At 42.0% G+C, this 14,464-nt stretch overlaps 1 protein-coding gene across 2 annotated transcripts in view; it reads right to left on the bottom strand.

Annotated features, from left to right (window-relative positions):
• Nucleotides 1-9,883, bottom strand: part of LOC104990059 (transmembrane protein 45A-like) — a 115,902-nt gene extending 106,019 nt beyond the window's left edge. Inside the window, exon 1 of one of the 2 annotated variants that reach the window (XM_010841956.1) lies at nucleotides 9,576-9,883. Coding sequence is in view for 1 of the 2 variants with exons in the window: in XM_010841955.1 (XP_010840257.1) it covers nucleotides 1,614-1,644 (31 nt within the window). In the remaining variant the exon portion in view is untranslated. Of the gene's footprint in view, nucleotides 1-1,613; nucleotides 1,780-9,575 lie in introns of those variants that run through there. The other variant, XM_010841955.1, reaches the window with a different exon arrangement.
• Nucleotides 9,884-14,464: the final 4,581 nt, after the last annotated feature.

The raw sequence follows: 14,464 nt of genomic DNA, 5'->3' as shown, positions 1-14,464 counted from the left end.
ACAAGAACCATCATAGAGATCATGAGAATACTGACTAGTATGCATCCCTGTATTCCTGCTGTAGTAACCCAACCCAGAGTCCAGCCAACACTGGGAATAAAAGTAAGGTTTTGGAAGACTTCTGATCGGCCTCCTTTTCAGGTGAAAACGTGATCTTAAGACCTCTGCTTTAAAAGACAAACTGACTTCCAATTTTTGCTAAGACTGACCCTTTAGCCCCAATCCTTCAAAGAAAGGAACATTTTCATCAGATGATAGTAGTAATGTCTTGTCATTATCTTCAAGTAAGAGCTTTCTTACTTTTTTACAAATTGATCTGGGACACAACGTTTTAAGAAACATACACTTTTCCACCATCCAAGAGACTTATAAGTAGAAAAGTCACCTATCTGCTCAGGCAGAATGGGAAAGGATGGCAAGGTGCTTGGCACCAGCCAAACTAAAGAACACTTGTTTCTTCAAGTAGCAAAGCATTAAAGAAGGGATACCCAGAAGACAGGGTGTCAGACTGAACTTCTAGGCAGCAATGAATCAGCAAAACACACTTGGTGCTTGGTGACCAAATTAAAAATTACCTAATCTCAGAGGAGAAGAGACAGCCCAGGCTCAAAGTCTGGAGGTCCGTTATGGACCCGTAGAGCATTAAGCTCATGCATGACCCCAGAGTAATCTCACTAACCCAACCTCAAACTGCAAGTAGCAAAGTCAAGGTCTGACTCTTCAGCTTCAGTCCTAACACAACACTGGTACACTGCTGTTGAATTTCAGAGGCTGAAATTCACCCTGGCTGAACTCACCCCTTATACCTGTCAGCAGATCTTGGACTCCCTGGTTTGGCCCTTACTGCTCTCTATGGCATTTGATTCCAAGTCACCCATCAGCCATAGAGAATTAGCCCCATTTCACCATCCATTGCTCCCAGCTCCAATGCTTGGGGCAGATACATGATGTACTGACTGAGCTTACCTTCCCATAAGCCAGGAGTTGGAGTTACCAAACACAGGAAACATATTTAAAAAAAAAATAATGGACATGAAAGAGGAACTGTTATCTCAGAAGCCAAGATAAATATTAACGCAGACCATGGTTTAGCAGAGTAGGGCATGTTATGTACAAAATGTTACACTGATGGACTTAACTGTTTGACTGCATAATGGTACAAAAATGTGTGTGGAAATACACTTCTAGGTCAGTCAAGGACAGTGTGTTTCATTTTAAACACAACTGCTTTACTATTTTGGGGTGCCAGACATTGTGAATTTTGTCTTTTGGGGCACTGGATATTTTTTCATATTTCTAAATATTCTTGAGGTCTGTTCTGGGATGAGTAGGTGACCTGGGAGCAGTCTGATCCTCTCAGGTATCACTTTTTGATGATCTGTTAGGCATGTCGGGAGCAGTGATCAGTTTAAGGCTAAGTATTCCCCGTTACTGAGGCCAGACCTTCCTGACTGTTCTGTCCAATACTTGTGAATTATAAGTCTTCTAATCTGGTTGGAGGGAACAAGCAATATTCCCAGACTTCTGTGACTGCAGGGAACTGCTCTCCACCCTCTCCCTCATCTTTGCACCCCTCCCGCCACCCTCCAGACTCCTGTAGTTGACTCACTTACTCTTACGAACACGTGAGGGGCCTTCCCGCATGTTTCCAGTGACCCCTCTCTGTGCAGGTCTCTTGGTTCTGGAACTCAGTCCTGTGAACTCTGGACACCTTGGTTTCCTGAGCTCTCAGCACCACCTCCTCAACTCAAGGAGTATGAGTTCCACCTGGGGCTCAGCCTGGACTGTCTCCCAGGGATCAGCTGGAGCAGTTGGAGTGTTCACGTCTTTGTAATTTCCTGGATATCACTGCCCTCCCATTGCCTGATGACCAGTGTTTCAAAACCCATATATTACTTCATATATTTTATCTGATATTTTTTATTATTTCAGGATAAGAATAAATCTGGCCCTGTTACTCTATCTTGGGCAAAACCAGAAATTCTTTCAAATTCAGTCAACTTAGCACTCAACACCAATATTATTACACAGAAAAGATACCACTTTAACCTGAGTTTTTCAAAATGAGGATCTTGAGCCACTGACCCAAGACTCTCCTAGAAAGCTTGATAAAAGACACATTCCTACTTCACATCCTCAGACTACTGAATATACTTTTTTTTTTTGGCCACTAAAGGGATTCCCAAGTAGCTCAGTGATAAAGAATCTGCCTGCAAATGCAGAAGATGCAATGCAAGAGACATAGGTTCGATCCTTGGGTTGGGAAGATCCCCTGGAGTAGGAAATGGCAACCCATTCCAACATCCTTGCCTGGAAAATTCCATAGACAGAGGAGCCTGGTGGGCTATAGTCCATGGGGTCACAAAGAGTTGGACACGACTGAGCATCAGCAGGCACACACACACCAAAAAAATTGAGAATTGTTTTCATTACCATGCCAGTTCATTAACAAAAGACAATAAAATCCTCTTCTAAAAGTTGGAAATCATTAAAATAGGTAATGGGTTTAAAAGGCAAGGAGAATACTGGAAGTCCAGTCTGAAATGATGTTGACCCTCCAATACCTCTTCCAGCTATATAAGCATACTTTGTATAACCCATGTCTCTCCATGGCCACATGAGAAATTTTGGAGCCGCTGCCTTCTCATTCACTGCAACAGTAGTGCTCCATTTGGAAACTGGAAAACAACAGTGAGATGGGGAAAGACTCATGACTCTCTCCACACAGACAGCCTCTGGATGGTAAGCACCCAGGCCAAAGCCAAAGCTTTTTCCCAGAAGATGTGTTTCTTCTCAACTCACTGAGTAACTGTCATGCTCTCCACCAATGAATTCTCATCAAAAATATCAACAATCACACTATCAATCTTTTATTTTCTAATCTCAAGAGCAATTGGAATATCCCCTGTACCATCCTGACTCACACCAGCCCCATTTCCGGGGAAGGAAACAAACAGCCTAAAAGGCTTGTATAAGGTGTAAATACAATCTGGACATCATGAGGCCAAGTTTATCAGAGGAGAAGTAGGTTGCATTATTCGAGCAGTGTGTGTGTTAGTCACTCAGTCATGTCCAACTCTTTGAGACCCCACAGACTGTAGCCTGCCAGACTCCTCTGTCCATGGAATTCTCCAGGCAAAAATACCGGAGTGGGGGTTGCCATTCCCTTCTCCAAGGGATCTTCCCAATTCAAGGATCGAACCTTCGTCTCCTAAATTGCAGGCAGATTCTTTACCATCTGAGCTACCAGGGAAGCCCTATTTGAGCAGAGTTGCTCACAGATCTTCTCTGGGACTTGGTATTGGCCATCTCACTCATTTCAAAACTAATGGCAAAGTTATTGCTACCGGAGAACATGAGAGAAGCACCAGTCCAAGCCTGAGCTTGTAGATGAAAGAACAAAACAAGTATCTCACACCTCAAATCATCACGTGGCCTCTACCTGAACCTACTTTTTTATCCAAAGTCTGACTACATTTCATTAGCATTGGGAAAGGAGGGGACAAGGTGGAGATGGGTGGATAAAGGCAGAGCCAGATTACCTTTCAGGCCATGGTGAATATCAAAAAGTGGCAACCACGACAGGTGCTTCACTCCTGAGGATAATATTACACATGGCATAAAGCATTCAGACACTGCAAGGAGGTTATCCTGTGCTTAAATCCTGATTTCATCACTGTGTGACCTTGGAAGAGTTACTTAACCTCTCTGGGCCTCAGTTATCTCATCTCTAAAATAATAATAGCCTCTACACCATAAGGCATCCATGACAGTACAACGAGAAGAACCCTGAGAAGAGCTGACACCTAATAAACTGTCACTCACTTAGCCATTAGTTGTTTGTGCATCTGTCTGTGAAGAAAGAGCTTTAAAGTACGATCACGGTCACATAACCTCTCTCCTCCATAAAACACAATACAGTTCACGAAGCCCCATTACATACAGGACTTCATGAATCCTCTCTTAGAAGTAGAGGGAGAAAGGCCTGCTTTTCTGATGAGGAAAAGGAGGCTTAGTGTCTGTATGGGGTTTTCCCACTTGCCCCAGGAGGATGATCTCATTCATCCTCATTGATTCATTCTTCTGCTCCCCGCAGTGGAAACAACAGAGGAAAAGTCACACAAGCAACAAGGAAAAAACCAGATTACCCTGCTCTCCCACAGTCTGTCTTCATGCCCTCGGTGTACACAAACTGAGGGCAGAGCAGGAGGAGGAGAAGCGACACCAGAGACAGAGACGCTGGGCTGTCAGTTCTCCTTCCTGCTGGCTTAAAGGTAAGAGCTTCTAGGTCCCTGACCCCAGTACCCCCCATTCTTTCTCAACAAAACCTTCTCTCTCCTCCTTATTACTCCCTCTTCCTCAGGCCTTTGTCCTCAAGGTTCAGCTACCACATGATTTTGGTGAGAGCATTTTTCACGATTTTTCCTTCTGCATTATTTTTTAATGTTCTTAAATTTTCATTATTTATTTAATACACAGTGTTCCTAAATCTGTCCTAAATGTGCTTCTTACTACATGCCTCTCTCTATGCTGGTTTTTCCCCTCTTCCTGTAACAGCTGTTGAGAATCATTAGTCTGAATTATTTCTGGCTTATAGAGAGAGGAAGCGAGATTCAAATAACTCTCTGATCTAAAGGAAGACTTTATATTTGAGTCTTCAAATATAAAGGACACATCAAAAGAAAACAAGCTGTTAATTTTTTTTTAAGTCTATACCTAGACATATCAAAGTGAAATTCAGAACTTTATACTTAGTTCATTTAAAGTGTGAGGATAGTAATTTAATACAGGGCTACCTGGAAATGAGGGATGTCATTTGAATTTTATGCAAGTAGTTGCTATTTAGTTGCTATGTCATGTCCTACTCTTTTGGGACCCCATGAATTATAGCCCATCAGGCTTCTCTGTCCATGAGATTTTAAAGCAATACTGGAATGGGTTGCCATTTCCTTCTCTGGGGGATCTTCCCCACTCAGGGATTGAACCCACATCTCCTGTGGCTTCTGCATTGGCAGGCGGATTCTTTACCACTGAGCAACAAGGGAAGCCCTCATGGGGTTAAAGCCTCAAACCTAAAAATACCTTCACTAAATATCTAGAATAATGTTTGACTAAGTGTCTGGATACTGTAGCCTGGACAAATTGACACAAAAAATTAACTTTGCAGATGGAAATAACCCAAATGTCCATCAACATTTGTTTTGGATAAACAAAATGTGATATATATGTACAAAGAAAAATTATTAAGCTTTAAAAAGAAATCAAATTATGACACTATGATCTGGGTGAACTTTGAAGACATATGCTAAGTGAAATAATCCAGTCATAAAAAGACAAATATTCTATAGTTTCACTTATATGAGATACCTAGAGTAGTCAGATGCATTAGAAAGAATGTAGAATGGTTGCTGCCAGAGGCTGAGAGGACAGGGGAAGGTAATAGAGAGTTAAGGTTTAATGAGGACAGAGTTTCATTTTGATGAAAAAGTTCTGGAGATGCACAGTGGTGATGACTGCACAAAAATGTGAATGTACTTGACGTCACTGAACTATACACTTAGAAATGGTTACAAAGCCAAATTTTATGTTATGCTTTTTACCACCGTAAAAAATGAACTGCTTACATGTATAGGCTTTAGTATGACGCAGACATCATGCTAAATGTTTTCTACTGATTTTCTCATTTAGTGGCTTTGATATCCCCATTTTATAGGTAATAAAACCTCCATGACAAAGTGACTTACACTAGTAAGAAGTAGGTATCAAGTTGAAACCTTCAGTCTGACTCCAAAGTCTCACTGACTGAGCACAGTGTGCTAGACTGAAAAGAGTGACTACATTAAGTTAATAAGATAAAAAGAAAACTAAACTGTTTTTCAAGAAATATTTTAAAGTTGATTCACTATATTAAAAAATTTAAGATTGAATTCCCAAAATTCAAATCCAGACTGGGTATGACTAATAACAGGACCCCTCAAATAGTCCTACGTTGACCTTCACCACGTGAAGTTCTTATCCCAAAACCATAGTGTCTCTAGAAATAAGAAAAACAAACAAACAAACAAGGATTCACAAGTAACAGGAATAGAAAGTGTACCTGGCATCTGCCCCATTCTTCCACAAGCCTTCAGACATTTCATTGTTTCTCTGTATTTTCAAATAAAACTACTGTGGTTCTATTTATATTTTTAAATTATATTCATGTTTAGATCTACACCCATGAGTAGACTCTTGGAGAAGGACTGGAAGGATACAGACCAAACTACTAACAAAATTACATCTGGAAAAACTAGTAGAAAGGGAAGAAGGCAGTAAATAAAGGGGAAATCATTACTTTTGATGCTTGTATACTCTGTTTCAGCTTTTTAAAGGCAACAATGAGTCACCTGGTATTACTGAAAGTCTACCGTAAGCCCAAGGTCTATAGTAGTTCTGTTCAATCAAAATGAAAAGACATATATGATATTATACATGTTTCAACTGAGTCGCCAGTCCAGGTTTGATGCATGATACTGGATGCTTGGGGCTGGTGCACTGGGACGACCCAGAGGGATGGTACGGGGAGGGAGGAGGGAGGAGGGTTCAGGATGGGGAACATGTGTATACCTGTGGCGGATTCATATTGATATATGGCAAAACCAATATAATACTGTAAAGTTAAAAATAAAATAAAATAAAATAAATTTTTAAATAAAAAAAAGAAAATACAGATGATTATTTGTAATGAGCTCCATCTAAAAAACAAGTAAAACATCTCCAGATGAGATGGCTGAATGGCATCTGCTGTAGTTCATGGGGTAGCAGAGTTGGACACAACTTAGCAACTGAACAACAACAAAACATGACCGGTCTGCACATGCAACACATCCGTACACAAGACTCATGTTGATATTCTGGCCACTCCTGGGAAACTGTACCAACTCCACTCCTCCAAATGGTCCCCCCACCTCCAGTGATCCTCCTTCCATGGACTTCCTGACTACTGTTGTTATAAACAAAAAAAGCTGCTTTGATGTATTATATCCAAGGCAGCACAGACTAGTGGTTAAGGCTTGGGCTCTAGGGGGTGCAAGAAGAATAAAAGAATCATCCAAGGGAAGAGGGGCCTTAGAGATCTTTTAACAGTTGATGGCACAGAGACGGCCATAATGGCTCAGTCTTGCCCAAGGTCACACAGGTGGTCCACAGCAGCATCAGGACCAGACCTGGGTTCCCTCTGACACAGCTCAGTATTTCTCAAGGAAGAGACAGCAGAGATCTCCAAACTGACTCTCCACTGAGGTGAATACTACAGGTCTTATCTTCTTCAACAATTGTACATCATAAGGTTATAAATATTAAGGTTATAAATATTACCATGTGAATGTTCGACTCTCTTAGCAACATGAAAAAGGGCTTTCCAGCACACACTGTGTGTGTAGGGAGTTGGGGACGACTGCAACAATCACAACCATGTCAAAGACTTTAGAGTGTAGCCTGCATCTGAAATGCAGCCTAATAGTCCAGGATGCCAAACCACTTCAGCAGAGCTCCAAGACAGCCACCACAAGAGTGATTCCAAGAGTGGGACCCAGACTCACTGGGCAGTCCTTCAAGGCCCTGAAGGGGGTGGGTTGGAGGTCACTGAAGCAGTGGAACAGATGGGGAGGGTATGCTGGGCAAGGGGTAGAAACTGGACTCCAGAGATGGATCATTCCAGAGACACCTCCAACTATGCAACTGCTGCCAGTTCAGCTTGCCACTTCCTACCAATCTTACCTCCCAAGCCTCTCCTTCCCCACAGGCTCTCCCCACCACTCTCTCCTACCTCCCCCTTCCCCCACTTTTCATCTTTCCATCTACTGACTTCTCATGAATTATCCCTATCACAACCCAGGGTCCTGATGATAGAGTCACACTTTCTAGCCTCAATGCTTTTGTCCATGCTTTCCCTTCCTCCTAGAATGCCTGCCACCTTCTGTTTTAGGATCCCTTTCCCCTCAACCAAAGCTGTTTGTCAAAATCTTTCCCAGAAATGCCAACCCTTCTATAAAACCATCCTATAAGTTCTCTTTCCCAGAACTTTCTAGATCTTTCTAAGGTGCTTGATAAATTCTACCTCACTTTCCTCTCCAGACTCTCTCTCCCTTACAGCTATACACAAGGCCCCATTAACAACTGGTCTGCACTCAGTAAACCCTAGGTGGTAGTGTAGAGGTCAGAATGGTGGCTGGGAAAACAAGTGCAGCAGGGGAAGCTGAGAAGGGAGCCGGTGATAGGTAGTATTATCTCCATATACAGAGGATGGAACTGAGGTAAGATGGGCTGAGTAACTTGCTCAAGATTAAACAGGAGGGTTTTGAATTGAACCAGACCAGCTGGCTCTTTATACTGATCCCTGCAACACTGTTTCTTCTAAACCTCCAGCCCTGAAAACCACTTCAACTCTTCCACTCACAGTGTGCAATGCTTTTCTGAATCAAAAACACACTTTCAATTAAGGCACCTACTGCTTTCTAAGTCAGAAATTAAAGATTAATTCTGGCCACAATAGTAAATAATATCTGATAAAGCCTCAAATCTAAAACATTGCTTAAACAGAGACAATTATAGATGTCTAAGATGGAATGAGCCTCAGGCCATTCACCTAGCTCAATATTTCCCAACATTTCCATTTCTAAATCCTGAAATAAATATCAGAATTATGTGGAAGCACAACGATCTAACAACCACTGTGAATATTATTTTGATGTAATTATGGGATTAATACAGAACAGTGATGTTATTTACTGATGTACATAGGGATGTACATAGTGGTCTGTACATAGTGGTCATAATATAACATTATTGATGTACATAGTGGATATACATTATTGATGTACATAGTGGTACATAGTGCGATTAATATATAACATTATTGGTGTACATAGTGGATATACATTATTGATGTACATAGTGGTACATAGTGCAATTAATATATAACATTATTGGTGTACATAGTGGATGTACAGCATCTCTAAACAAACATGTTTAATGTGTTTTTTAATGATCAAGGAAGAATTTGTGCCTACCACTATGAGCAGGAGAATACAGAAAAGACACTGAGCTTCATTCACATGTAACTGAAACAGTAACTACCTATAACAATTCAGGATTTAAATAATTTAATATTAAACATCTTATTATAGAAAGTAAAAGTTTCGTTAGTTGTGAATAACCCAGATAACTTTTCAATCCTCTACCAAAATAGAGTGTTGGGGATGGATAAAAATACCGGCTCTACAAATGTATACACTGTTTTCACTGAAAGAAAACAGAAAAATAAAGTTATGCATAGTTCAACTTTGAAGTTAGAAGAGGCTTTTAATAGGAAAGCAGTTAAATTTCGGTTCCCAGGAAATTTTTAAAAATAGCATACAGATGACCCCAAAACTAAAGTGTTACCAAAGAAGTAAAGGAAACGAAGTCTGTTCAGTTTGTGGCAGCAAGCGGTATTCTCTCCCTGATAAAGAGAGGACTAGTGAGAATAGGAAAAAGAGGCAAGATAGAGATCATAGAGCGATAAACAGGATATCCAATACGTATCCAAAACTTACCCAAATTGGTCTTACTCAATACTACTTTTCCACTTTGCCAGTTTTAAATGAGACAGCGGCTGGGCTTTCGTTGTTGCTGTTTCTGTCCTTTGGATCCCAGAGCCCCAAGAACGTTTAACAAGTAGGATGGGATCTGGCCCCCTCTCGCATTAGAGGAGAAAAGTTTAAACTTGGATTCTAGGTTGCTTCATTGGGAAAATGAATAATAATAAGTGCCTGCAAGGAGAGAACGTGGGAGACGTGCTCAGCTGACGTCGGCCCGAGAAGGGGCAGCACAGTTCCCCAGCGCAGCTGTCCAGATGTGTCTCATCTGATTCCCCCGCGGGGCATGAGTCTAGGCGGCCGCCGCTAGCAGAAGCTCCAGCTGATTGGTCTCCGGGGCTCCTCGCTTGCCGCCTATTGGCGGGTCAGCCCGCCACTCCCGCGGGCCTCAAGCCCCGCCCCCCGCCCCCCGGGCTCTCTCGCTGCATCCTTGGGAAGAACCTGGAAGTGGAGCGCGGGTGCTGATGTGGCACTCGGCGGCCACTGCGGGCCCGGGAGGGGCCGGGGCCGAGAGGGGTCTTCCGCACCAGGGCTAGTCCCGGCCCTGCTTCCTTTTACTCCCACCCTTTCAGGTGGTTAGGCTGGTTTCTTTAAACAGTGTGATTTCAACCCGTTCTTGGGATGAAATTTATAGGCACGCCCCGCTCTGACTTAAATCCCCAACATTTCCGAGTGGAAGGGACTGGGGCTCCGAAATGCCCACGCTCCCAAAGGGCCTCAAACCACGTCTCAGAACTTCACTCTCCCCTCTTGATCCAGGGAGCAAAAAATGAAATTCAAGAGCCTTTTTCATGGGGACAGTATTCTTTTGTTGGAGGAAAAAAACTTAATGAACCCTTCTCTGAAGTCCTCATTAACTAGAGAAGTTGTTCTTTCTGCAGAAAAGCCCAGGGTTGATTATGGGAGAGATTTGGAAGACTTGGTTAGTTTCAGCTGGGTGATGGTAGTTGTAGGAAAATGAAAAACGTTGTTTTGTGAGAATGTAAACAGGACAGCAAAACGATGCTTTGATCCTGGGGAAACTGTTGAAAGATTGATTAGTTGGGGGGAGTTCTGCAAACCAGTCACCTTTACAATTTGAGGATGTTGACAGCAATGTGACTTCATTGAAACATTAAGATGGCAAAAGCTACATTCATTGGGCCACATGCCATGAACTGTGCCAGGTCTTCACTAAATTGCTTTACCTGCATTATCATGTTTAATTCTTACAGCCACCCTATGAAGTAGACATTAAAATTATCTCCACTTTCAGATGAGGCTACCAAGACAGAGACCAGGCAGTCTATCATAGCACACCACCAAGTTTTCCAATATGTGTTCACATCATGCGTACATAAATTTTCATGCCATTTGCCAGGAGTAGTTGGGTCAGAGTTTATTATTATGAGTGCCTCTGCCTTCTGATGTCCAAAGCTTTCACTCTGTAGATGATGTATTCTTGGTTGGTCTATTTGTTACCTATTGCTATTTAACAGATTACCACAAATTTGGTAGCTTGAAACACCACACATTTACTCTTGCAGTTTTTAAAGGTCAGAAGTTGAGGCATGGCTTAACTGGGATTCTCTGCTCAGCATCTCACAAGGCTGCCCTCACAGTGTCTGTCAGGATACATCCTCATCTGGAGGCTCAAGGAGGGAAGAATCTGCTTCCAGGCTCTCTTGGGTTGTTGCAGGCTTCATTTCTTTGTGGCTTTAGCTCTGCATCCCCTGCTTCTTTCTAGATGTCAGCTAGCAGCTGCCCTTGCCTCCTAGAGACTAGCCTCGATCTCCTGAAGTTCCTGGATGCCAGGAGGTGGAGAGCCTGGGGTCCTCCTTAGGGTCTGTCTGCCACAATGGACTAGTCAGACACTGCAAGTCTTTATAGCCCTGATTTCCATGTTATCTCTCCTCTGCAAGCCCTCCAAAATTCAGGGTCCCATTCACCAAGGAAAAAAAAATACATGAGTAGATTCACAATACTCAATCACTCTAGCAGTCAAGAAAACTCACGAAGGAAGCTTGGCCCTTGAAATTCATCATGAGTTCAGCTTTCTGGAACATTTGTAATCTGATAATGGTACACCTTTAATTCAAAAGTTATTCAACAATGGCCTGACAGTCAAGGTATATGATCAACCTTCTACACTCATTACAATCAACAGGTACCTGACATTGTTAACCACTCACATGGCTTCCTCAAAAATCTACTAAAAAAAAAAAAAACACTTCCAGGGAGGAAGATGGAGTAGATACAATTTTCCCTGTTTCTCCTGCTAGTACAACCACAAACCCTGACTTTACATATAAACAAATATAAAACAACTTTGAAGGGTTGAAAGAAGAAGGCAGAGAGGCTTAGAATCTAGGGACCAAAGGAATGTTATGATCATGAGTTCCTTGATCCAGACTTGGACCCCAGCAAAAGACTGCTGTCTTTTGTTTTTAGCCAAAGAACCAGGAAGGAGGAACCTAGAAAGACAAGATGAGTTTAGACAATAATGGGTATGCTCTAGCCAAACACCCCAGACAAAAGTGTGGCTTCCCCCACATCCACCTCAGCAAAGGCTAGCTGGGTCCTAGACTTCCACCTTTAGCAGGCTATAATAAGGTAAAAACTAAGGGCTGGTTCTTTGAAAAGATCAATATAATGAACAACTGGTAGCATGACTGACAAAAAAAATTAAGAGAGAAGACATCAATTATCAACGTCAGGAACAAAACCAGGGATCTCACTATAGACCTTGCAGACGTCAGAAAGAAATAAGGGAACATTCCCAACAACGCTACACACATAAAATTTGACTTAAATAAAATGAACCAATTCCTTGAAAAACACAAATTCCCACAACTCACTCAATATGAAATAATTTGAATAGCTCTGTAACCAATTAAGGAAATTGAATTCATAATTCAAATACTCCCAAAGAAGAAATCTCCAGGCCCAGAAGTTTTCACTGAAGAGCTCTACCAAATGTTTAAGGAAGAATTAACACCAAATCCACATAATGTCTTTCAGAAAATAGGAAAGAACCCTTTCCAACTGACTTTGGCAAGACAGAACTTCTCAGATGCAAAACCAAAGAAACAAAGCATAAAAAAGAAAACAGACCAATCAATACCCCTAATGAATACAGATGCAAAAATATTAGCAAATAGAACTAAGCAATATATAAAAATTATTATACACCATTGGCAAGTTGTGTTTTTTTCCCCAGGGATGCAGGGCTTATCTAATTAAAAAATTAACCAATATGACCCATGACATTCATAGACTAAAGAAAAATTACACAAATTTATCAGTTGATGCATGGATCACAACAAACTGTGAAAAATTCTTCAAGAGATGGGAATACCAGACCACCTGACCTGCCTCTTGAGAAATCTGTATGCAGATCAGGAAGCAACAGTTAAAACTAGACATGGAACAACAGACTGGTTCCCAAATTGGGAAAGGAGTACATCAAGGCTGTATATTGTCACCCTGCTTATTTAACTCAATGGCACCCCACTCCAGTATTCTTGCTTGGAAAATCCCATGGACGGAGAAGCCTGGTGGGCTGCAGTCCATGGGATCACAAAGAGTTGGAAGCGACTGAGCAACTTCACTTTCACTTTTCACTCTCATGCATTGGAGAAGAAGATGGCAACCCACTCCAGTGTTATTGCCTGGAGAATCCCAGGGACAGCGGAGCCTGGTGGGCTGCCGTCTATGGGGTTGCACAGAGTCGGACATGACTGAAGTGACTTAGCAGCAGCAGCAGCAGAGTACATCATAAGAAATGCCAGGCTGCATGAAGCACAAGCTGGAATCAAGATTGTGGGGAAAATATCAATGACCTAAGATATACAGGTGACACCACCCTTATGGCAGAAAGTGAAGAGGAACTAAATAGCCTCTTGATGAAAGTGAAAGAGGAGAGTGAAAAAGTTGGCTTAAAACTCAACATTCAGAAAACTGAGATCATGGCATTCAAGCCCCATCACTTCATGACAAATAGATGGGGAAACAATGGAAACAGTGACAGATTTGATTTTGGGAGGCTCTAAAATCATTGCAGATGGTGACTTCAGCCATGAAATTAAAAGAGACTTACTCCTTGGAAGAAAAGTTATGACCAACCTAGACAGCATGTTAAAAAGCAGAGACATTACTTTGCCAGCAAAGGTCTGTATAGTCAAAGCTTTGGTTCCTCCAGTAGTCATGTATGGACATGAGAGTTGGACTATAAAGAACGCTAAGCATTGAAGAATTGATGCTTCTGAGCTGTGGTGTTGGAGAAGACTCTTGAGAGTCCCTTGGACTACAAGATCCAACCAATCCATCCTAAAGGAGATCAGTCCTGAATATTAATTGGAAGGACTGATGCTGAAGCTGAAACTCCAGTACTTTGGCCGCCTGACGGGAAGAGCTGACTCATTGGAAAAGACCCTGATGCTGGGAAAGATTGAGGGTGGGAGGAAAAGGGAACAATAGAGGATGAGATAGTTGGATGGCATCACCAACAGGAGTTGGTGATGGACAGGGAGGCCTGGCATCTGCAGTCCTTGGGTTTGCAAAGAGTCAGACATGACTGAATAACTTAACTGAACTGTTCAGTCGATGTAGAGTAAGCACTTTCAACAAAATTCAGCATCAGAAAAATGCTCAGAAAAATAAAAAAGGAGAGGAGAACATGCACAAGAACACATACAAAATACCCACAGCTAACATTATGCTTGGCTTCCCAGGTGACTCTATGGTAAAGAATCAGCGTGTAATACAGGAGATGTGAATTCAGTCCGGGGGTCGGGAAGATCCCCTGGAGAAGGAAATGGCAACCCACTCCAGTATTCTTTCTTGTTTGGAAAAATCCGATGAACAGA

Source organism: Bison bison, unplaced genomic scaffold (assembly GCF_000754665.1).
Source record: "Bison bison bison isolate TAMUID 2011002044 unplaced genomic scaffold, Bison_UMD1.0 scf7180017864168, whole genome shotgun sequence".
NCBI lineage: Eukaryota > Metazoa > Chordata > Mammalia > Artiodactyla > Bovidae > Bison > Bison bison.
The sequence above is the reverse complement of the archived record's forward strand: the minus strand, read 5'-3'. Positions and strand labels throughout refer to the sequence as shown.